At 37.1% G+C, this 26105-nt stretch overlaps 1 protein-coding gene across 6 annotated transcripts in view; it reads right to left on the bottom strand.

The window, feature by feature from the left end:
* Nucleotides 1-24112, bottom strand: part of MAP3K7 (mitogen-activated protein kinase kinase kinase 7) — a 69423-nt gene extending 45311 nt beyond the window's left edge. For 3 of the 6 annotated variants that reach the window (XR_013993155.1, XR_013993156.1, XM_081045281.1), the window contains exons 1-5: nucleotides 23634-24112; nucleotides 11310-11420; nucleotides 7745-7810; nucleotides 7193-7238; nucleotides 5943-6081 (exon numbers count right to left, since the gene is read on the bottom strand). Coding sequence is in view for 2 of the 6 variants with exons in the window: in XM_081045281.1 (XP_080901407.1) it covers nucleotides 5943-6081; nucleotides 7193-7238; nucleotides 7745-7810; nucleotides 11310-11420; nucleotides 23634-23753 (482 nt within the window). In the remaining 4 variants the exon portion in view is untranslated. The remainder of the gene's footprint in view (nucleotides 1-5942; nucleotides 6082-7192; nucleotides 7239-7744; nucleotides 7811-11309; nucleotides 11421-23633) is intronic. The other 3 variants (XR_013993157.1, XR_013993158.1, XM_081045280.1) reach the window with 1 other exon arrangement.
* Nucleotides 24113-26105: the final 1993 nt, after the last annotated feature.

Here is a 26105-nt window from a genome sequence, read left to right as displayed (position 1 = left end):
AATTATAGTTCTCTCTGGGTCAAAACAAAACATGGAGTTTAAAAAACTTCTAGGTAGTAAGTCAACATTATGGTGCCCTGAAATGGGAGTGAATGAATATCAATGCCTTCATAAACTACTTGCCCCTATACTTCATCTACTTATCCCAATGTTTTTCAAGCTACCGGCAGAAATCTAGTCATAACATAGATATCATAAAAATCTAGATCACAGATCTGGAAATCTAGATCACAAAAATCAATTCAGTAGACCATCACAGCACCTTACAAAATAAAATAGAAAATATCAAAGTGCATTACAAATAGTAGGTGAAATATTGTTTCATCAAAGTTGTTTCAGTTCAATATACGTTAATATGTACACACATTATAGACTGACGTATTTCATACTCTGGATCATGTTCTACAAGTTTTTACAAACCCGAATTGTTCTTATTAACCTTATGGTGAACAGGAGTGTCTTCAGTTTACACTAATGTAGAAGACTGGTTAGCTGTTCACTGAGCCCATTTCCCAGTCTTCTGAGTAGTTAGATATGGCTATGTGACCACTCTAGCCAATGAAATGTGGGTGGAAGTGAAGTATTTCACTTTCAAGCCTGTCCCATAAAAGTCTCCCACATGTATACAATCTTTCCTTTCCGCATCACATGCCACTGAATGCAGAGGATTCTGAAGTACAAGACAGAAGGAGCCTGGGATCCTGAACCACCATGTGAAAAACTGCCCACTAATCAGGAACACTTACTTTGGACTTCATATGAGTAAAAAAGCCAAAAAACTTTGTACTTTGTTAAGCCATGAAATTTCAGGGCTTATCTATTGCAACGGTGTCACTCTAACCAACAGAAGAAAATGGTACCAAAGCAGGTGCTGCTATAACAAAAATCTAATGTATTTGGTATTGGCTTAGCAGTAGGCAGCAAGAAATCTGAAACAATGATATGGCAAACCATTTGGTAAAATTTGTCTCCAGTGATAATTTGTGGCTTTAAAGGATCGGAAAGCTGATCACTTCTATTCTCCAAATAGCAGGAAATAACACTGAGAAAGGCCCATTAAGACTCAGCACTGCAGCAAAGAACAAATTAACAGTAAGTACTTCCCATCTAAGTTCGATGGCCTAAAGGTGCCTCTCAATCAGTTGAGAAAAGGCATGGAGGCCAGGAATCAAATAAACCAGGTTTAAGATTGTGTCTAAGAAAGAATTCCGGTAGTGGTCACAGACAGATGGAACATTCTAATTATATGCTGTTAGTCCTTTTCCTTTTCTACATGATCCTTAACCTATCATTTTTCTCATCTACTGGGGGTGTCAAAAAAATGCATGCACGTGACTTGTATTCACCTTTTATTATCGGTATATACTGAGTATTACAATTTTAATAGTTTTTTCCTTTCTAAAGATGTGTATACATTTTTATGTATTTGTATACATATACAAATAACACCCTCTGTATTTGTGCTGCATTTTGGGTAGCTGCAGATGTATCTTACAGCTCACCAATTCTCTTGTCACCTATTTTGTGTATGCAATTCTAAAAATTTAATTATTTCTAAATGCTTTATTTAGTTATTTTGGTCATTTTCGATAGTGTTCATTCCTTCCACATTTTAATTTCTTCTTTTACTTCTGTAAATAATTTAAGCATGTATGTTTTCATACGTGGTAATTCCAAATATTTGGAGTCTTAATACTTGAGGGCTTATTTCTGCCTTGTGTTATTTCTGCTGACTTTCACTCATGGTAACTTGCATCCTATGGGTGTGGTGATTTTTTACTGTACTTCATATTTGATTAATCTTAATCTGTAATAATTCAAAAGGCCTGGATTGAAAGCATATGACTTTACAATGAAGTATCACTCACTCTTAGTGTTCTGAAACACTACAAATCCCAAAGCACTTTTAACCTGTCTTACTGCGGTTTTCTTGATGTAGAAGTAGGGCAAATTCAAATTCACAACAGCATGAAGGAAGACCCTCAGTTAAGAAATAAAAGTTTGCCTACTCAGAAAACTGATTTTTTTCCTTGCTTTCTTTTCTTTCAGCTGTTCCCTCTGAGGATACTAAATTTATGCAGAGGTCTCAGTTCTGTTACCTCAGAGGCTACAGTAAAGCCCTTGGCTTCATGCTTGCTTCCCAAATTCAGGGTTCAGTTCTCTTCATCTTTTTCCCTGATGATTTCCCTTATTTTCTTGTAACATCACCTAAGCATGTAAAAGGATATTTGTTGAAATATACAGCATCTCTGGGTGTTTGTTGTAGGATGGTTTTTCAGTTTATCTGGTTTGCCATATTGCTGGAGTGTCAACATTCTTATCACGTGAGCATAAGAATCCAAGCCCCATTTCTATACAACGCCTCTGAACACACACAGGATGTCAGAATTTAAATGCATACGTATCATGGCTTAAACTTTATGTGCTTCTCAAACCAGGGTATGAAACCTCACCAGTATATTAGAGTATGCTATAGGATAAGTGGTAGGGAGCCTACAGAGCGCCAGGTTAAAGCTAGCAAATCTCCCTGGACCATCACTTTTATTCAGTTGTAAGTACTTTTAACATTGTAATGTTGACTTTAAAACAAATTGCCTAATATGTGAAGTTGAATGCAAAATCTGTATGTAACTTTCTTTAAGAAGGCTTATTTTGGGGCTCTGTCCCTCCTCTCAGACCTACCGAGGTTATATTATATCATATCTTTGTTCTGGGTGGTTGGTAAAGTTTGAGCAGCACACACTTAGAGCATTAAATACGTTACAGAATGTTATAATCTCAAATGATTCAGTAGCATTGTATTTCCTAAAAACAACTCTGTAAAGCAAGTCTTCCAACTTTAAGATTGCTTACAAGGCCATGAATAGTTTCTATTATAAGTATTCACTTTACTTAAGAGGTAATAAGAAATATTTATCTATTAAAAATAAAGAGGCAAATATCTACATATACATGGAAAGTTGTCCATGTAAGCAAACAAAGCAACATTATGTATACTGTAACTTACACATGCTTAAAAAAAACAACACAAAAAACAGTGGTTACCTTTGAGGAGTGGAAATAGTAGGCAGTAATAACTTACTTTATATTTTTCTATATTATTTGATTTTAATCATGAACGTTTATTATTTTAAAAATAACACCACATAATTTAACTGAAGAAAATAAAGTAAAATAAACCAATACAGAAGGACACATAATCCTTATTTTAAATGTCCTTATTTTGAAGATACTTTTAAAAATGTTCAATCCCAAAACCATCTTTATGTTTAGAATGTGTGTATAGGGGAGAACTATAACTCTATTATAGTTTAAATGACCTAATGAAAGATTTCCAGAAAATTTACTGAAATTAAGACTCTGACTTTCCTAGGTACAATGTAACCCAAGTACAATAACCAAATAGCATACTCTTTCTTATTAGGTTTTTCTTGATGACAAAAAGAAAGATGGGTAACATAATTTACATCATCACACTACAGGTAATAATATTCAACAGCAGTATGTGGCAATTCAGTATTAACTACAAATTTTATAAATTCTCTGTGTATAATTTTGTGCTAAAATTCTAACTGGAGAAATTATTTAGAAAATTAGTTTCTTTTAGTCCAACATAACTAAGATAAGCCAGATAAACTATTATTCACATCTCCATAATGTCACAAATATTTCTATAATTTAAGTGGAAAGACTGCTGAATGCAATTTACTTTTGTATGTACTTCAACTAAAACTTTTTCCCATTTCACTGTTCTTGTGAAGCTTACTACTCTTTACCAAAGATAAGAATTCTGTAACTGGTTTCCATGTTTCATCCTCGTACATTCAGGATATCACAATAGTTCTTCTGAATGACTTTTGTATTATTACTGTTATAATTAGTACGCCTTTATTCATAAGAATTTCATAGTTCACCAGCCCTGAACATGACATTCTAGGCTCACTGAAATAAGACCCTAATTATCTTTGTAGGCTTACTTTCACAGAGTTAGGAACAAAAACACATTTTTATTTCTGAAGTACAAGCAAAAGAACTGGCAAAAGATAAATAAAATAGGGACAACAGCACAAGTTCCTACTGCATAAAACAACCGAATCATCAGCTGCCTTCCTCATATGCCATTTTGAGGAGCTCTGCCTTACTACAGAATCTGCAGGTTTTCCAGTGACAAGATATATAGCATGTGTGCTTTATTTCAAAGCATAACTATTCAAAAGAATTTTCATTTTCCCAGTACATTCTAAAAAAAAATCAATTCTATTTCTAAAGCCCAATTTGTATACTGGAGGCCTCAAAGATGCTTTGTAATACTACAGTATGAGTCTAATCATAAGGATGCCCAAAAGGAAGAACTTCATCACCTAGATCAGAACTCTTATAAATATGGTAACGGTCTGTATTAGCAAAAGGAGAATCCCTAACTACAAATGATTTTAGTAGCACATGTGTTTTGTCTAAATAGGTTAGTTAAATAAAATTTAAAATTTATGGGATATGGTTAGATGGAGAATGAAGGTAGTTGTTTAAGCTGTGTAATTATGAAATATAAAAGACGTCAGAAAACTGAAATGACTTCCTTTGGTGAGATATTTTTATGTATGTTGTTTAATAACTAGTCAGTTATTCCAAAGCTAAAATGTGCTCTAATACAAAAGAAGAGGGATACTTGAAGGAGTTGTAACTGATGATTTTGGGTTCCTCCAGAAAAAGTATGCTTTCTCTGTGCCTGATGCTTGCCTGTACCTTTTGAATCATTAGTTAATTTGTTGCTGGATAAGAGCTACGATTTTCATGCTTTTGCTTTGATAATTCAACTCTCTGTTAATGCAGGAAGAAAGGAGTCCTCAAACTCTATGACCAGGAAAAAAAAGGCTAAGTGATTTCTTCTTCGCTAGCCAAGATAGGTAGCTAAGAAAACAGCCTCAGGAGTCAAGTTAAAAATATAAAAGTGTCATGAATCTGGGGCTTAAACATTATTTGACCAGGGACCTGGGAAAAGAGAAATCGGTTTAAAACTGGGAGTAGAAGAAATAAGGTACACTAGTGAGAACAGTGATTCCAAGAGTTGGAACCTATGTAGAGTAAATCAGATTAGACACGAGAGTGACAAGTTATTCCCAGAAGGGACACTTTAATGCTTTAAAGCAGTAGCAAGACAATGGAATAACTGAGACTGATTTCATAAGGAAAACCTCTCATCTGAGGACTAATAACGTGGCCGGGGGTGGGGGAGGGGAGAACTTGTGGGGACTTTCTTACTCTGTCACAGCTGAATAAGGAAGAAAAAAATTAGAGAGACAAGGGGACAATAAATACACATGTGTATTTTCTTTGAGCTCCTATACAAACTAAAATTCCCCAAATATTTGCCATTTAAAATACTTATTTAGGGAATTTTTAAGTTCTTTCAAAGTCCCAGGATCCTCAATATGAAGAAATCCCAAATAGTTTCAAATTCTACCCAGATGCCAGAAATGTCCTTTTGCCTTCCTCTGAAAGGGTAAATAATAACCACCCTGTATGTATGAACATTGTACTAGCTGTTAGGGATACAGCTAGTACAGCAGACATGGCCTTGTCTCTGCTCTCTTGGCATTAACTGTCTAGAGGCAACAATATATACTGCAGGCACAAAATAAGAGACGCTAAAAGATTCTAGATGTATGCAGACCTAAGGTAGGAGTTAGTAAAAATAAAAATTCGACTAAGGTAAAAACCTGATTAAAGAAAACATTCTAAAATGCAAGCTTAGGTAAATGACTAAATGATAATAGTTAGTAAAAAGAAACACTCTTGAGCCAGCCAAAAGGGAGGAGAAAAAAGACAAACTCATGTGTAACAATCAGCTTGAATTAGGGAGTGGGTTGCCTGGGAGCAGTGAGAGTGAGAGTGAGAATGAGAATGAGAGAGAGAAAGAGAGAGACCACATTATTAGAACTTACTTTGGTGGTTTCAGGTCCCTGTGAATTAGAGCTTTGGGTTGCATGCTGTGAAGATAAGCCACTCCTTGGGAACACTGTAAACACCAACTCATGGCGTGGGCAGCAGTATAATATGGCAGTGGTTCAGCACCGTGCAGCACTGCAAAAGAAAGGCATAAACTAAAAAGAACTTTATTGCACACAATGAAAGACACAAGATAAATGCAGGCACTACCAGAACACATGATTGGGTATATTTTACACATGCTCCCATTAGTCCTGTTTTTATTTTTTTTCTAAAAAAAGATGAAAATATCTAATAATTTCAAATGGGTAACTAACATATAATACCTAACATTTAATAGCACTTCCATTAGATATTATATATACATACATTAAAATTAACACAAATTAATATACATTATCACACTTTTTCATAATGATGCAGTTTTTCACACAATTATATAAATTATAAGCAATGTGATGACAACAAGTACTACAAGAGGGATACAGAATAGTAGTACAGAAGGGAACAAAATAACATATCAAGCTATTTACCATTATGCTTTCTATAATACCTAAAGGCTAGAAATAGAAATAGTTCAACCAAATAAAACAATGGAGTATTAGGTACCCATTAACAACAATGAACACGTGGGCAGTAAATATAAGTAAAATTTTATATAAAATAAATTTAAAAAATAAAATGTAACAATGTGTTTTACATAAATGGTGCCATAAGAGACAATACATTTATATATATGGTTGGTGTTTCTTAGGATGAAAGAGATTTGTTTTATAAAGCTAACCAGTTAATGATACAGTTTTCTTTCTCTGTTCTAATTAAAATGTCCTGTGAAGCAAGTATTCACAATTTTATTTTTTGAAAAGAAAACAAAACGAAGCAGAATGAAATGGAACTATGGTTAAAGAATTCTAAAATGAGGAGGCTGAAAGCTAAGAGAGGCAAAAGAAAAAAAAGTTAGAAGGTATTTTAAAATCTATTTAAAAAGCAAATTTTACTTTACTTAAATGCTTTTAACATTATGAAAAGTACCACCAATTTAAAAGATTGATACAGACTTCTAAATTTTACATACTAATTTTAGAGCATCTTATATTTCTAATCTTTAGCAGATTTCTTTTTTAAATGATCTCCTTTTGGGACTCAGAAGGTAAATTGTGAAGAACATTGAGTAACTTACAGTTTATATTAAAAGCTTTTCAATTATTTTACTCTACTAGATAAAGACAGCTCTAATGACACTCACCATTATATAAAGAGCCCCCTTCAGCATATTCCATCACAAGACACACCTAAAGGAAACATATGCCAGAAGAATTAACCACAGAGTGACAACATCTTAGGGGACTTGAAAGATAACTCAGTTTAACTGCTGATTTCATAAATGCATCAAAAATCATTCTTTTGGTCCCCACTGGTAAATGGCACTAGGGGAAAAAAGGTTTATCTAAGATCTAAGACCTTAGGTCTATGATCTAAGACCTTATCTTCTAGGGGCCTACTGTATAAGAGTGGAGATATATGCAAAAACATAATCACAAGATCTTTGGGGACTTTCTCCAGTGCTAATGAGTAGGTGCTGTCACAGAATAGCATAAGCCTCATAAAAAAGATGAGGTTACTAGATGAGAACACCTAAGACAACTCCTTCAATATATTGTGCAGCTAACAGACTAGAAACAAATATATAAAGCACATTTTTTTCAGAAATAAAGTAACATCAAAATAGCTTCATAAACTACACATCTGCCATGTCATTTCTTATAGACAGGTGACAATGCAAAAGTGACAAACTTACTGGATTCAAGCAGGCTCCATATAGCTTTACAATATTAGGATGGTTCACACGGGACAACTGCCGAAGCTGTAACAAATTAAGGTTTCTTTTAAAAACTACTAATTTTTGAGGAACTGATTTCACTGCACCACTAAAATCTTAGGGTTGTACAAAACATTAATCATTCAACAATCACTATCTACTACGTAGCTAGTAGATAGTGAATAATAATATTATAATTATTGAATATTATTATAATTGAATATTATTATATACATTATGGAGATGTGAATAATAGTTTATCTGGCTTATCTTAGTTATGTTGGACTAAAAGAAACTAATTTTCTAAATAATTTCTCCAGTTAGAATTTTAGCACAAAATTATACACAGAGAATTTATAAAATTTGTAGTTAATACTGAATTGCCACGTACTGCTGTTGAATATTATTATAATAATATTCAATTATTCAATGTGATCATAAGTGCCTGCCCAGAATGCCACAGAATACGAGGTGTGATAAAAAAATATGGTGAATACTGCCAACGGAAAGGCAGGGATCTTCAATAAGGGAAGCAGCGAGTCGAACCTTAGTAACAGTGTGTGACAAATTTCAACTTGTTCAGTGCAGTCAGTTGGGTGTGAGCTACGGTTGAGAGAAGGTGTGTTTTAAAGTGTGTGGTAAATCATCTTCCATCATGACAATGCTCCGTGTCACACATCGCTTCTGGTATATGGCAATTTCTGTCAAATAAAAACATTACGGTGTGTCCTCATCCTTCTTATTCACTAGATCTGCCACTGTGCAACTTCTGGCTCTCCTCCAAAATCAAAATGATTCAGGACATCGAGGCAGCAATGACAGCACAACTAAAGACATTCACGAAAGAGGACTTTCAGAACTGCTTCAGGAAGTGGCAAGAATGATGGGATAAGTGTATTTGAAGCAAGTGCAAGTATTTTGAGGGGGATTAATGGCAATGTGTCTTTTACTGTAACAAATTTTTTTTATTTAAACATTCACCATATTGTTTGATCATACCTTGTACCTGCTCTAGAGCTCTCACAGTTTAGTTGGGGGAAAGACATGTAACAAATAATTAAGGCAGTGTGCAAAGTGCCATAACAAGAGTTATGAACAAGGCATGATAAGTATATACAAGAAGAAATTAACTTTGCCAAGAAATGTTTAGGACACTATCCCAGAGGTAGTGGCACTGAGTTGAGTCACTGAAGCCAGAAGCCATGTCATGGTTGTCATCTTCATCTTCATAGCTATGGCTGAATAGTTTACCTACCCTATGGCAGGCCCTGGTGGCATTTTATAGATACTGTATAATTCTCGCAATTCTGCAAGGTAGATATACTCATTTCCATTTTAAAGATGAGGGACCTTTAAGATAAGGCTCAGAAAGGGTTAAGTGAGCTGTTAAACACCCAACAGGTAGAAAGTGGTGCAGCCAGGGTGTGAACTTTGGTCTACCTGACTCACAATCTGTACTCTTTCTGCATACTTGTACTCTCTTCCTTACACTCCATCCCCCATCTCCTGAATTAATTCCCTCCTTTCCATTTCCACCATCATTGCCTTAGTAATTCCAATATGAACGGCTGCAGTAATTACTTTAGCCTTCTCCTGTTGGTCTCCCTATTTCCAGTTTTAATCTTCCCTGATCCAATGATTCATATTGAGGTCAACAAAGGGTTTGGCTCTACTCATTTCTCTTGCTCTATACCCCAAACTTCTATTAATGTATGTCCCCAAACTCCTCTTTGCTCTCTTTGTTCTCTTCCTTCTCCTCTTTTCTGCCTTTTCCTCTCTACCTCCTCTCCTCTATTACCTACCTTATACTGCTGGCTCATACGAAGTCCACTATGTAAATCTTTTTACTATATGCAACTAGAAAGCTGTATTTTTTTACAGCCAACATCTGTGAATTTTCAGTCCTAATAGAAGAATTGATGTCACTATTTATTATATTCACTTATTACATATAATTTATTATATTTCACCTCGCTAAGATTCAGCACTGAGCTTCAGATAGCAGATTATTCAAGCATTTATTTCTGCTGCCTCCCCAAAGCCTACTAAGAAGTACTTTTCTTCAAGTCTAAACTCAGAAGGATAAAGAGCAAGTGAAAGTTTTGGAAGCTGGAAAGCAAATAACAAGCAATAACTGACACAGCAGACCTAAATGAAGAGAAAAAGTGAGAAGCAACCCAATTTAGTTCACAAAACCTCGAAAAGGTTGGGGACTAGCTGTATTAGGTATCTATGCAAGTCAGTTAATAAAAGAGATTGGTTGGAAGCTAGACGCAAAGACCCCCTTCCTCCTTGACTTCAAACGCTTAGTGATTGGCTTTTTATCATCTCAAAGATTACAGCTTGATGCTGTAGAGAAGGTATAACTAACAGAGTGGTTCTGGATTGGCTGACTCCAAGTAAAACTAAGGGATGAGCTCAAAACAGTTGCCTCTGAGAAGCAGAAAACTTGAAGGGAGGAGGTATAAGGGACTGAAGTTTTTCTAGTAAGATTACGTGGAGAACCATTTGACAACTTAAAATACGTGTATGTATAACCTTGATTAAAATATTTTTCTCCAAGCTCTTACGATTTTTTTGACTCATTTCCTAGCATTTGACACTTATGCTTTTACCTAGTTTCGTCAAATTGCCACTACAACAGTATTTGATCAATGACCTTATCTAGATCATAAGCAAAAATTACGAATAAGGCAAGGATGAAGCCAGACTCCTGGAGCATTACTACTAGAGATAGTCTTTCTTCATGATGCCATCAAACCATTCATCAGCATTTCTCAACTCATTCAATTACAAAAATCCACTTCATCATATCATAACCAAGTTCTCATTTTTCCATGTTATACATTTAAAAATATCATGAAGTTTATTTTGAAATTTTAGTTAAATAAAATCACAGATATAAATTCAAAAGGATGATAAAGACCATTTATCCATTGGCTAATGTGGTTAAAAAGCAATACAACCATCAATTTAATGAAATACTGTGATCTAATATACAAACTAGAACAAAATTAACAGAATAAATCTGATAATATAATAATCTCATGATTATTGAATTCTTCTTCATCATCAAATCTGTAAGAGAGCAGAGTTGTAAATTTTCATGCTAAATGGGAAAAACCAAATTTGAACTTATTTTCTCTTAAAATAATCTCATTTAAATTTCTAAAAATATCCAGTCAAAAATGAATGCACAAAATTTCCCTTCTTAATTTTAGATAATGGGAGAGAAAGCATTTCTTTTCTATTTTAAATTTTAAATTCTATGCCTTGAAATAGATCTGAATTACATGGATAAGGTTACATTTCAATTCAGGGATGAATTCATTTATGTAGTTAAGTCTCCTTTTCCCCTAAATTTATTCAGCATCAAGAGTGTGAATGATAAAAATGTTCCTATGGCATTACCTTTAATTCAGCCCAATTGCTCATGTTCAAGTATACAGACAAATGACAATTCCAAAACGTTTTTTTTCCATAATTAAATTCACAGAGTATCTTAGGTGAAAAACTGTACAACAGAAGAGACATCTCAACTTACCTCTACAATAAAGGCCTTCCTCTCAGATTCACTTTCTATTTGTTTAATAGCAACATCTTTTGCTCTCCACTTAGCTTTGCAAACTACTCCAAAGGCTCCTCTTCCAACAACCTGCGTGTAAAAAAATAATTAAAATAACATGAGAATCAGAAACAAATAGATCCAGCCCAGCATATAACACTGAAGTTAATCTGAAAGACTTATTAAAGAAGGTTTTAGAAATCACCACTATCGGGATTTGCCACTGAGCACGTGTGAATTTTCATTAAAGTGAGGATAAATTAAATGCACTTGTCTATCTTTGACAGTTTATAGTCTAGACACTTCTTCATTCTCAAGTAAAACCAAAACAACAATCAAAAAGACTCTTGGCGACAGGAAACAAATTAAAAAAGGCAAGATGAATAAGAAGATGGAAAATAGTTTGGAAAAATAAAAAGCAGGAATATATAATCAATGTTTTAAACTGTCACATTTATGAAATTAAAAATAGCTTTAAATAATTCAGTAGGGGTAGAGAGTGAAGGAGAAAGGATAAAAATATAGATGATAAAACACTGTCCACTGTGAAGGTTACACAACACAGTATTATGTCCTAATACCGTAAAGATGGTATTACGTATAAAATAGATTTTGTCAAGAGAAAGAAACAAACTGCTGATACATGCTGCAATATAAATGAACATCAAAACACTATACTAAGTGAAAGAGGTCAGATATGAGAGACCAAATATTGTACAATTCCATTTATATGAAATGTCCAGAAAGGGCAAATCTAGAGATAGAAAGTAGACTAGAGACATGCCTAGGTCTGAGAGTGGGGATTAACTGTAAATGGGTAGGACGAATTGTACCAAGGTGATGAAAATGTTTGAAAACTGATTTATGGTGATGGTTGCACAACTCAGTAATTTGTACAAATCACTGTAACACTTCAAATGCATGGATCTTATGATATGTGAAATATGTCATTAAAGTTATTTTTTTAAATTTTATAAATAAAGATGGGCCATATTGTAATGTTGTTGAAGCTAACTGATGGGTACCTCATGGGTTCACTGCTCTCTCATGCTAGTCAACTTTTATAAATATTTGAAATTTGCCATAATATTAGAACAACAACAAAAGAATAGGTTTTGGTACTTGTTAGAACAAAATCATTAGACTTTATCATTGTAAAGGACCTTAGTTATTACCATCTACTGCAAGCTTTCAACTTTCAATGGATCTAAGTACTTTTCCTTAACTGAAAAATCTAACCTCTCTATACAGCAATTATGATGCACTTTTTATGAAGTAGGCACTGAGCTAAGTGCTTTATGTACATTAAGGCATTTTATGCAATCTTAAGAGACAAGTACTAATGCTATCCTCATTTTACAGATGAAGCACCACCTAAGTATAAAGAAGTAAAAAAAAAAAAAAAAAAAAAGTAAAGTAACTTGCCCAAGGCTATATAGCTAGTAAATAGCATGCATGGTTTGATGGCAGGCAGGCTAACACCAGAATGTTAGGTACCCTCGTTTGTACATATATATCTGCATCTGATCCCAGAAAGTAGCAGTTACATCTTCCCTTGGAGGAGGAGACTTCGCTTTAGACAAAAATTACCTGAACAAATTCCTGGGCACAGAACTCTTCTATAACAAAGCTAACTGCAGCTAGGATAATTATGGACATTCCTCACGTGGCTGAATGTATAAAACCACCCAAATGGTTAACATTTATTGTTTACCGTATGCCAGGTACTAGTCTACATGCTTTCACGCATTAACACATTTAATCCTCCTCCATTTTAAAGGTAGTAAACTGAGTCATAGGTTGCAAGTTGCCCAAGATCACGTGGTAAGTATTCAGAGAAGCCAGGATTTGAAGACTAGAGTAGGTAATGACCAATTCACTCCATTCAGCCTCTGGGTGTCATTGGCTTAAAGGACACTGGGCTGCCTCTAGGCAACAGCAGGACTGTGTCTGTGGGAGCCAGCCTTTCCTTTGGTGACTTTCCCATTCTAGCCCAGGGTGCTCAAGGTCGCCCTGCTGTGTGGGCTGTTGCTCTCCTCCACACCTCTCATAAGAGAAAAGAACCAACATCAGTTATTTGCACTTGTCATCTGGTTAGTTTAACAAAAATGGGTATTGGCTAAACCTGGCACAACTAGAATAACAGAAAGAGAACGCCTGGGCTTTAGTACCCAACAGACTTGCGTCTGAATATCGGCTCTGTCTACCTAATAACCTGCCCAGCTTATGAATGCTGGGCAAGTTAATGTCTTTGAGCTTGTTCCCTCAACAATAAAAGGGAGATGCTTACATTTTCCTCAGTTAATATCTATAGGGTACATAAGTCAAAACCAGGCATTTCTTTAAATACTACAAAAGAACAATAAGTGCTTGGAGTTGGGTATGAATCAGTGTAAGGAACTGTACTAATTTCTCTCACAATTAACCATGGTGAATAGCAAATGGGTCCTAAAATTCCAACTTTATGACATTAGGCTAAAAAGATACAGATGGAGACCAGCCTACCTACTGATATACTACGAAATAATCATTATGAAGTAATTTACTATATTTTTCAACCATGTATTTACAAATACATTAAAACAACTGGTACTTAGTAGGTCTCCTCCTGTTTCACTTTTCTAGTCTCAGGAATGTCCACGCAGGGATTCCAAACATTATATTAGGTTGGTGCAAAAGTAATTGCGGTTTAGAAGGTTAAAAAACAAAAATTCCAAACACCGCGATTACTTTTGTACCAGCCTAATACGTACCTGTGGATCATGCCCTTGTTACAAAACTGTTTCAGGCTTGTACGTCTGACTGACTGCGATGCACAAGTGCCACCTAGTGCCGAGATGATGGCCGGCTACGCTTTCCACTCAATGGGAACAAAATGTGGGCGAATGAGGACATGACAAACTTTCTCCCTTTTGCTTAAGAAAGCAATGTTTTGGAACACTCAAATATAAAACAGGCATATTCATGTAAGATGAGAGCCCATGGCTTTAAGAAGCCCCTTATTATGTTAGGGTCATAAGCTATTTTACATGTATTGTGAAACAACAGATCTGAAAATGAGAATAAAATCCAAGGTGCCCAAGGTTCTACATATAAACTATATTACATGATAGGAGAAATAACTGCTGTGAATTCAAAGGAGTGAGATTAGAAGCACAGAGTCAGTGTTTAAAGAATTTAAATGTCCGCATATCGAATGATTCTGATCACCAATTCCAATGTACAGAAGAGGGGTTTCCCCACACCACAACGCAGTTCTCAGACACCAGCTGGGGAGCCTACAATTCAACTCAATTCTGACACTATCTTCCTGGAGACGGCATCAGATCTCATAGGTTAAGGGCTCGGTTCGACAAGAAGGCCCCTCACCCCAACTCAGCTGCCAGTCACAGACCCAACTGTGCTTCTGATCAACCAGCTACAGTTTGGAGGTTCCAATGACCCTTTCCTTGGATTCAATTAATTTGTTAGAGTGGTTCAAGTATTTTACTTACTAGATTACCCATTTATTATAAAAGAATACAAGTTAGGACAGCAGATGGAAGAGCTGCATAGGCATGATATGTAGAAGGGGCACGAAGCTTCCATGGCCAATCCACGTAACGTTCTCCTCCAATTTCCAGGGGTTCACCAACCTGGAAACTCTCCAGATCTTATCCTTTTGGGTGTTTTAGAAGCTTCCTTACACAGACATGATTGATGAAATCACTATCTATCGGTGATTCATTCAGCCTTCAACACCTTTTTGCTCCCTGCAGGTCAGGAAGGTGGGAATGAAAAGCTCCAACCCTCTAATCACAAGGTTGGTTCTCTTCTGGCAACCAGTCCCCATTCTTAGGTGTGGTCCAAAAGTAGACACATTAGCATAAAAAAAGACATACAGAAGACATGCTTATTACTTTCATCACTTAGGAAATTCCTGAAGGTTGGGGGAGCTGTGAGCCAGGAACCCTGGACAAAGAACAAATATATATCAACACTGAATTTTGGTCGTCTCAATGACCAAATATATATTCTCATCAATCACCATATTGCAGTATCAAAAAATGACTTTCCATTTTCTCAAATAATATAAATGTAGAGATATTAAGAGTGAAAAGAAAAATGATGTAAAGAATTGACCCCTGCCTTCCTGGAATGAAAGTGAGGTAGAGAGGAATTTCAAGACAACACCACAGTATTTGAACAATATTTTAAATACTTAAAGCTGAAGACAGCCAAAGGTGAGAGTATATGATGGTGGCTAAAGAACCACCCCTTCGCCTTCTAGGACAGGCTTAGCGATTAGAAAGGACTTGTCCCCCCACTTCTCACTGAGATCTCCAAGAGGAGGCAGCTTCACAGAATATGCTTTGCCAACATGGGAAGCTACAAATGAGTAAGAGTGGCAAGGGAGAGAAACAGAGGGAGGCCTTACTCAGGTTCTCTGAGCCCCAACACAACATGGAAAAGATACAGAAATACTCTTGCCAAGAGAAAAGCACGGTAACTGCAAATTCAAGAGTCTTCTGACTGCAGGAAGCAGGCTGTTGTAGGGCACAGTGTTGGAACCTATACCTGAGGCTGCGGGAGGGGAGAATCTCAAACACAGGGAGCTCAGGGAAGAGCTCAACTGAGTCTGAGAATCAATGAAAGCCGACCAATGGAGAAGGCCCGGTCAGCAAGCAGGGAGAAACCGGGTAAGGTCTCCTGCTTTCAAGAGGTGAAAGTGAGGCGTATGCCAAGAGAACATGAACCTCATTTATTTACTCCTTAAACCAATATTTCTTGAATGTCTACTACACCCAGAGATATAGCAATTGGGATACCAGAGATACAGCACTAAGTAAGACAAAGTTCCTGATCTACATGGAATGTACTTTCAATGAAAAGGGGAGCGGAAGAAATCAAGACAAAAAATGAATAAGAAAAGTATCAGATTATAAAAGAAGCCATGTAGTAAACAAAAAAGAAAAAAATAGGATGATACGACAGAGACTAGTAGAAACTTCTGCTGAGATAGTATGGGAAAGCCATCTGAGCAGGTTACTAACTTGATATTTGAATGACACAAGGAACCAACCAAAGAAACAACTAATGTTAAGGTCCTAAGAGAAAACAAACAAACAAACAAACAAACAAACAAAAACAAACAAACTCTCACTCCCTATTCAACAATATTGAACCTCGTCTAGGCTATGTAGGTGCTTTCCCAGGCACTCAAGATATAGAAGTGAACAAACAAATCTAAATCCCTGCTTTTAACTGCTTATAGTCTCACAGCAGGAAACAAAGAGGAAGCGAGATATATAAGAAAAAGATACAATATTTTAGAAAATGATAAATGTGCTAAGAAAAGGAGCAGTATTGTATGTGAACACATGTATGCACTCCTCCAACCCCCCCCCCAATTTCAAACATGATAGTCCTGCAGGGCCTACTTTTCACTGAGAAAGATAACATTTTAGTGACGACCTAGAGAAATAGAATGTTCATTGTGGGCGTTGCATAGTTGGAGAAGGGAAGAGTGAAGTAAGATGAGAGACAGGCAGAGTCTGGGTCCTGAATGGCTCTCTGCATCATGAAAAGGAGTTTGAATTTTCATCTAAGTGCAATGGGAAGCCAATTGCAGGGATGTAAGGAAAGATGTGATATGATTTTACATTTTAAAAAAATCATTCTAGCTCTTATGTAAAGAATGGATTGTAGGGGAGCAGGAGAGTACCAGTATCAATAGCGAGACCAGGCAGGAGTGCTATCACAGCAGCCCAAGTCGGAGAAAACAGCTGAGAAGACAAGGTTAATGACAGTGCAGAAAACTGGGCAGATATGGGCTACGTTTCGCATGTAGCAAAAGAGCTTGCTGCGAGTCTGCATGCAGGCGGAATGGGTGGAGAGGAAAAGAGATGAATAAAAGGGTAACATCCACATTAGGCTACAGTTTAATGAAGGATAAGAAAGAATGGAGTCGGCAGATTGAACACAGAATTCTGTTTTAGTCATACAGAAGTTAAGATGACTATTAGATATCCGGGTGGAGATATCAAGAAAGAAAGTAGAAACATGAGTCAGGGAGTCGTCAGGAAGGAGATAAGAACTTCAAAGAGTCACCAGCATGCAGATCATATTTCTAGTCAATCAACCGGATGAGTTCATCAAAAGATAATATGTAAATACTGGGGTCCCAGAACTGAGCTTTACAGCACTTCATTTCAAACACAGAGGAGAAAGAACTAAGAAAACTGAGAAAGAGCAGTTAATAAGGTAGCACACGAACCAGGAGAGTATCACAAGAAGCCAAGAGAAGAGTTTCCAAGAAGAAAGCAGATACAAAAACAGCAAAACATTAAGCCAATGGCTCTTCAAGTGTGGTCTCTGGAAGAGAAGCATCAACATTACCTGGAAATTTGTGAAAAATTCTCAGTAGGGCCCCGCAGTCTGTATTTTAACAAGCCTTTCAGGTGATTCTAATGCTTGAGAACGACTGTATTAGGTTATATTAAAAACCCAATTAACAGTGAGAGCAGAGAGCCCTCCCCTGCTGTTGTTATTATTTATGGAAGTTTTCCAGAGCACTGAGAATCGATCTTGGGCAGAAAAGGAGAGAGAGAATTCTTGTGAGCAACCCAAGTTTTTCTTAACATATGGTAAATCAGTAGAAAAGGGTGGCACAGATGGCAAATTGACACAACGGACAACTGAGGTAAACAATGAAAAACTTAATATTCAAACTAGAAAAATACTAAAAGGAAGTCATCTTTTACTTACTACCAAATTTCTAATTCAAGTTCACAAACCAAAAATGCTTTCTGGATTGCATCCATAGCTGGATAATACAAGTTTCTCTGACACATTATCATTAATAATTACTTTGAATCATAGCTTTCCCCAATGAAAAATTTTCACCAAGAGTGTAAAACAGGGCACAGATCCAAATTACAAGTATCTCCCCCATCACACACATCCGTCTAAAATGGTGAACCTAGAAATAAATATTTCAGATATTTTTCACCATCCCTCATCTGTAAAAATAGAAGAACAGAGGAATGCAAAGAGGACTTTGGTTTTAAAGGAGAAGTCAATTTAGAAATATTTCCTTCTAAATTTATGAATGTTTTCTAAATTAATCTGTTCTTAGATTAATTCTCTTATGATATGCATCTATCATAGGTTTAGTCCTGTTGGTTTTGGGTCCACAACTTAAGTCTCATATGGTAAAGCAGATTTAAATTTAATTTCTTAATGAAAATATAACAGAAAAATATGAGACATGGTGTGTAGAATATCCATGCAATTAATATTAAAAGGCATAAAAATCAAAATCAGAATTTGAGGTAGGGGTGTGTGTGTGTGTGTGTGTAAAGCAACTCCTTTAAAAATTAATTTCCTTAGGATGGAAGACTACTCCATTCCTCCATCCAAATGACGTTATTAAAAAACAAACAAACAAACAAACAAACAAACAAACAAACACCTAAACTAAGTAAACGGAAAAGAACGTATGCCCTGGTGCTTTTAATTTACTATAAAATAATTCTTAATTGTCCCCAATTCACGTTATTTTTAGTTCAGTGACTATAGCTGTCAGCTTGATTTGGCCCTGTTCTGTGGACTACGTGAATGGACCCTGGCTACGCTGCCATTGCTCTGGCTAGAAATTTGGAACATGATGGAACAAGCATAGATCACACATTTATTAGTTAGAGAACTTGGAACCTCCAACTATTTCAGAACTTCAATATCTATTAATAAACTGTGGCAGAGTGGAACTGCCATCTGCTGACAAGGCAGACTTGATAACACAAAAGTAAAGCTTCAATTCAAACTTTCTTTTGAATTTTTCATGCAGTCTTTAAAGCCTGCCATAAAACATCTGATCTACTTAATAGGCCTTTTCTTTCAAATAATATGCTTGCATCATTTTTTAAGGTACACATACACAATATAAAAGTTATTGTTGTGGCTACCTCCTCACTGTGATAAAAACGCTAGATCTACTGAAACCACTGCTAAGTTTCACATGGAAGAGTTTATTAATTTTGTATATCCATAATTAAATACTGACTAACACATCTATGGACTCAGTTTAACTCAGGCCACTATCAGTTAGGTCTTTCTCTATTATCAGTTGCCCATATACTCACTCATAACTTAAAACTACAAAATATACATCACTGCCAAAGTTCTTTCTATAGTTCCCTTTGAAAGAAAACCTCTGCATGTCTCTATGACGAAGCCTGAGAACACATAACTGCTGCGATGATTACATGTGCCTTGCTCATCTGGCATACTTGAGGTCAACACTGTGAGTCTCCCTTTGAAAAAGCAACCATGACAAACTGGGTCTGTCTGCATCTTTGTAAAGGCTCACCAATACCTGGCTGATTCATAGCACCTGACCTTTCACAGCATCTTTTCAACCTGCTAAACAAAAAGTGTTTGCTAGGTATAATGGAGTGTTATGGGATCAACATTTGGAAAGAGAACCAGATTTCATTTCTAGTAAAAACACTGACTTAGACAAATCACTTACTGATCTTACCCTCTAGGATGTTAGAGAACTAGAAGTGCAATAAATTCTCTTGATTATATTGGATGACTTAATTTACTTATTCAATAAATGCTCATAGAAAATGTTCCAGGAGCTAGGCATTGAAGTTACAAGTGTGAATAAGGCACCTCACAGGTCAGTACCATGAAGGACAATAGAAGTGACAAAGACCGAGGCTGCTCAGGAGAACTTCTCTAAGGAAGTAACATTTGAGCTGGGACTTGATTGGTGAGAAGGAGCCAGCCACATGAAGTTCTGGGAAGAAAGGCATTCATTCATTCTAGGCAGAGAACAACTGCAAAAACAATTCATCTTAGGGCTTTCCCCAATCCATGAGGCTTACTTTATACAAAATCTAGTTTCAAACTGTTTTCCACTAGGTGGAGCCTTCTGTGATTAACCCTAATTTCGAATTATAGCTTCAGTGATCAATTTACATTATATTCATAGTTTTAAATTTGTGGTTCTGAAAATATAATTATCAACTATTCTGTTTATTCTAGTCTCACAATTCAAAAATTTTAAGGAGAGAATCCTAAGATTCTTCTATTCATCATTGTCAATACCTTAGCAATACTGTGCACAGAGAATGTTCAATAAATGCTCAGGACCAACCACTATAAAGGAAATCAGTGTTTTATTTCCCTATTCTCAGAATAAGTTTTGGTTATAAAGTGCCTCAGAAAGCACTAACATGACATTGTAAATCCAGTGGAAAGAGCAACTGACTCAGGAGTGAGAAATCGCAAATTCAGTTCCCAACTTTACTATTTACTTAGGCTTCAGGTTTCTGGCAAATCCAACTCCACGTCCATCTGTCAATATCTATAAAATGTGGACCTCACTTGCCCTGTCCATTCATGAGAGATCCCGATCACTGTCCCTAAAGCTTACTGTGGAAACAGAGCATAAATAATGGAAACAATATATATGTTTTCATTTTAGAACTGGAAAAGAACTTAAGTGATCTTGTACAACCTCTCATGTTATGTGAGAAATCAGAGGACCAGAAAAATGAGGTGTCTTGCTCAAAGTTACTAAAATATGTTATGGCAGAATCTAAATTTTCTAAATACCCAGAACACTTCTCACCATATCACACCACTTTTACCTCTTCTTGCAAGCTAGTTCCCAAAATGTACATACCTCACAGAGATTATTCTAACATTCTCTACACTCAGATCCAGAATGGTGAAAACTAAATGACTTAAAACAAAAAGTATCTATGTAGATTCCAAGGCCGAGACCTTTCATAAATTTGATATCAGAACTGAATTTAGGAAGTGCCACACTGATTATAGAGTCACACTATTAGGGATGTAAGCATTTAAATCAGCTGATGCCTTAAACATATGCATCAACTAAATAAATGACTGTATATTTGGTCTGTGGTTGGAGTATTTTTCTTACATAGTTTCAAAATGAATCAGTATACTGATTCAATTACAATGTTATTTCACAAATTTAGAATATGATTTTCTTTATTTATAGGCAATATATATATACAAAATATTAAAAGCAATGTAAGATACTTTCTGTTTCTGGTCTTTTTCTGTTCTCTTATTAATGATTTTAACCTAGAAGCAGAATCTAAGCTGAGAAATAGTTATTGAGTACCCATGGTGCACTATGGATCATATAACACAATTTTAAGGTATGCAAATGAAGAAATCTGATGGAAATAATGTAATGGCTGCAACATCAGAAACGTCCAAATACAATCTTTAGAGGGCAAATAAATTGGGTATTAAAAAAAACCTAAATGATTGCCCAATATTAGAAATTTTCATTTAAAAACAAAAAACTACATCTCAGAAATGTCCTAAGTATACCAAAGAAAGGTTGAAACATTATCTAAACTGAAAGGTCTTTGTAAATATAAAAACCTAATTAGAAGTTAAATGGTTCCGGGGGAAGAGCAGCAAAAAGTTACTGTCTCCTTTTAGTAACTTTCATTCCTCCAAGAAGCCAGAATGTAAAATGCTTTAGGAAGTAGTGTGCAAAAACTAATGTTGTAGGGATCAAATGATGTAACTCAGTGAAAGCATTTGGTAGACCATGAAGTACAAGTTATTATTATATAACAATTTGTAGTCTACAGGCATGACAGTTCACCACAGAGTAGACGTAAATGCTTATTTAAAAACTGCAATTCTTTTATACTGACTCACTGAATTTTTATTCTTAAAAAAGAAAGAATGTTAGCCATGAAAGCTGGATAAACTATCCACTTCTGAAAAAGGAATTTATCTTAGCCTCAATAGAAAAAAAGAAAACAAACATATCCACACACACAAAAATCCCCCCCTTTTTTCAAACCACAGGTCCTTCTTTTAGCTATGTGACCTTAAAGCAGGTCACTGTTGTACTCTGGAACTGTTTCCTAGTAATATGTGTCAGGCACTGTGTTGGGTGTAATGCATATGTTGCCTAATAGTATCTGTTATACAGATAAAATGAAATAGAAATTACCCCTATTTTACAGTTAAGGAAGCTAAAGCTCAAAGGGATTAGTTAGGAAACTTGCTCCAAATCACACAACTATTAAGTGGCATAGCTAATATATTGGACCTTCCTCTAACTCCAAAAGGCCTTGTTCTTCCCATTTATACTACCTTACAAAATAAGGTTGTTCTCCGTGATCTCTAAGGTTTCTTTATGGAATAAAAAAAAATATAATTAAGTAATCTATTATTCTTCCAAAACATTCATAGAAAAGAAACTTATTTGTTAAGTGATTAATTATCTTTTAGCTTGTCAATACCTAAAAATAATTTTAGATTTTTAAAAGAGAGATAACCAAAAGTCTGTCATATAGGACATACAGGGTTCTTCATGGAATACGTAATACAAAGTACCTAATGAATTCTAAAACTGATTGAGTAAATGGTAACTGGTAAGATACTATTTCCGACCAAAGGTTTAACATTTTGCAAAGTGTGTCTTTAAAATATACACAATTTTTGCTTTTCTAAACCTTACGGTCCTTAGAACCAATTTACTCCTCTGAATTTGGAAAGAAGCAATGTATGAAAGGCACACGTTGTTACCCTTAAACTACTGCAACACAAAGAACGGATTCGGGTTTTCTAACCGCGATTTTGTGGTCCGGTGTTCCATTCTAGTTGTCACCGAAATCCTTAGCTATCTCCTCAGCATACGATACGTGAACCATCTTTTCATCGTAGACCAGCCTAGACTACTACTGTTGAAATTCATCTGACTTAGTCCGGCCGAAGGCAGCGCATTTAACATTCCCTGCTGCTCCTCGGGAATCGGCGACACACACCATCCGACCCGCGGGGGAGCTGTTAGACAGAACGATGTCTTAGTTTACCAAGCATTTGCCGAACACCCACGACGCGCCGGGCAGAGCTAAGGTCGAACAGAAAGTACCACCCTTGGCCCTTAAGAACACCAGGTCTTAGCGAATCGAAGCTCCAAAGCGGCCACGGGCGTGGACGAAGTTACTACTTACAGATGAGAGAACTGGGGGACCGCACTGTCTCACCAGTTCCTCCTCCTGTTGGAGATGACCCACAGCCAGGCACCGGAGTGTCAAATCCAAACTCAAGAGTGCCGAGGTGAGGAAAAAAACAGAGCTCCCCCCGAGCAGCTGACCGGGAGAGTCCGCCCGACACCCGGTCTCTGGGGGGGATACGGACTGGGACGCCCCGGTGAACCCCGCGGGGCCGCGGGGGCGCCGTAAGAGTCGACAACAGGTAGAGGTGGGAGCGGCCGGGGCCGGCGCCTCCGTGCCGGGCCTCGCTCACCTCTTCCACCTCGATCTCCTTGTAGTCGATCTCTTCAAAGTTGAGGACTTGGGAGGGGGCTTCGATCATGTCACCGGCCGAAGACGATGAGGAGGAGGAAGCGGCGGAAGCTGTAGACATGATCCCTCGCGGAGCCCGGGGGGCCCGGGGAAGCTGCCGCCCGGACACTCCGGGGGAGACCCGCGCCCACCCGCCTCCTGACCGACTTTCAGCCTGGAGCCACGGCGATCCGTGGAAGGGACGGGGCAGCGGCCACAGCGGAGTCCCCGCTCCGGCTCCGCTGCGTTTTCCGCCGCCGGGCCCCGCCCACTAAGCTTCCGGTTCCGGCCTGAAATCGGAAACAGGAGGAGGGCAGCGAGCTCGAGGGAGGGGAAGTGAGAATTTTTTCACTGAGACCGAGAAAGCAAGGACAGTTTTGGGGTTGGGGCGGGGGAGGGTAAGAGACTAGCTTAGGTCTGTAGACCAAATTTCGCGAGATCTTTGTCAAAGGGCCTCAGCAATCGGATGATACCGCGAGAGCTGACGCTCTGACGTAATTGAAATGCGCGAACGGAAGTAGCGCGGAGCACGATGGAATGTCTGTGCGGTTGGTCTTTTAGGAACCAGCGGGAAAGATAAAAGCTGTGGTTTCAACTCTACTTGGTGAAGTGTGTTATGGCCCTGGTCCCTTTCCTGGCAGAGACCTGCGCACGGCCGGGGTAGTGTTGGACTGAGTTTTTGTGATGAAGCATTTTAATTTCACCCCTAAGCTGAACCAGTTCTTTAAGAAGCCTTGGAAAATGTGTTTCAGTGTGGTGTATGGAAGGAAACCGTTGCTGCTGTCACTGAGCCAGACCCTGACTCGGAGAGATGCTCACGAAAATAATACAGAGCGAGCCAGCGCACATAACCTGGGTAACAGTATGTAGGCTGCTTTCTCAAGAACAGAAGTTAATGTGAGATAAGGTAGACAAATACTTTGACATAATTTGTTATGTTCATATGAAGTTATGGGTTGCATTAATATTAATACGTACGGAGTGATAACTTCCATAACTGAAGTTTTTTTTTTTATCTTTTGTTTTTTTTAGATAAAGTTTTATTGAGCCAAAGTGCTAGCCGTAAAGAAGACGGGTCTTGGGGCTCGGAGTCTAAACCTCCAGAAGCACGGCTAGATAGAAGAGAGAGCGTGTCCATCCTCCCACAGTTTTGCAAGCGTTTTTATACATCACGTAGGGGGAAGGGACAAGAAAGGTAGTCTGAAAGAATTTCCATCAGCTCCAGGAAAAGGGTGGAAGGTGAGAGAGGCGCAGGGTCCCCATAAATAAAAGTCCGTTTCTGTAGATTGGCTGTGGGCACCAGTGGAGAAAGCCCACGTGTAAACAAGTGGAGGCTCCTGGAGTTGGATGGTGCCTGGTTGAAATCATCTGTAGTAATAGCCACCTGGAAATTAAAGTTTCAATAGGCAACACGAGGACTGTGAGCAGTCTTTTGTGAGCTGGCCAGCAGCCATCAGCAGACTACCAGTTCTGTCTCACTCTCCCTTCGCTGTAATTGAGAACATCGCAGAGTTTTCTCCTTGTCGAAAACAATTAGGATCCTCACAAGCTTGTAGAACTTAGGTCAGTGTATCTCCAAGGCGGATAGTATTGCCTGTGTTGTACTGTCAACACGATTTTTAGTTTTGAGCTAGCTGTTTATTTAGTCAATTTGAGTTGAAGATAACTAGAATAATTGGAGTTAGAGATGAAGGTTTCAGACCAAGGATGAAACCCTGTGAATGTCAAATTTTAAGTCTCGGTAAGAGACTGAAAAGGAACAGAAAGGGGCAAACGGGAACGGTGACCTGAATATCACTGGAGGAGAGCTTTCCAATTAAGGTGAAGGCAGCCAAATAACCGCTGTATAAGCATAAACATATAATAAATGCTGTATAAATGCTGTAAGTTAAACACATTTGGGACTGCAAATAGGTTATTGGATTTGGCAATCAAGAAGACAGGAACTCCTAGAAAACATTCTGTCATGTTTTATTTGAAGTTGTAGTAATATTTTATTTGTAGTTCTAGTTTGGTGAATGGATAAAAGAATGAAGGAATAATTTCTTATTCTACACTCTTTGGATAATTTTACTCCAGGCCTTGACTTCCTATACCACTTTTATAATGATGACTCCCAATCTCTCCCAGTGCTCAAATTTTTCTTGAATTCTGGACCTATTGGACATCTCTATTTAGATAACAAATAGAAACGTAAACACCTTTCAAACTTGCAAAAGCAAATTTAGAAGTTATCACCCACCACAAATTTGTTCTTCTGTGTGCATTTTGTATCTCTATGAAGGATCCCATCATCTACTTAGTTGTCCAAGTGAGAAATGGCTTCAACAATAAAGGGGATTGATTGGCTTAGTTAAGTGGAAAGTCAAGAGCTAAAACAGGCTTCAGGTGTCATTTGATTTCTAAAGTTAATAATAGTATCAATAATGAGTTT

The sequence above is a fragment of the Rhinolophus hipposideros genome (genome assembly GCF_964194185.1).
Source record: "Rhinolophus hipposideros genome assembly, chromosome: 3".
NCBI lineage: Eukaryota > Metazoa > Chordata > Mammalia > Chiroptera > Rhinolophidae > Rhinolophus > Rhinolophus hipposideros.
This window is presented reverse-complemented; position numbering and strand designations above follow the sequence as displayed.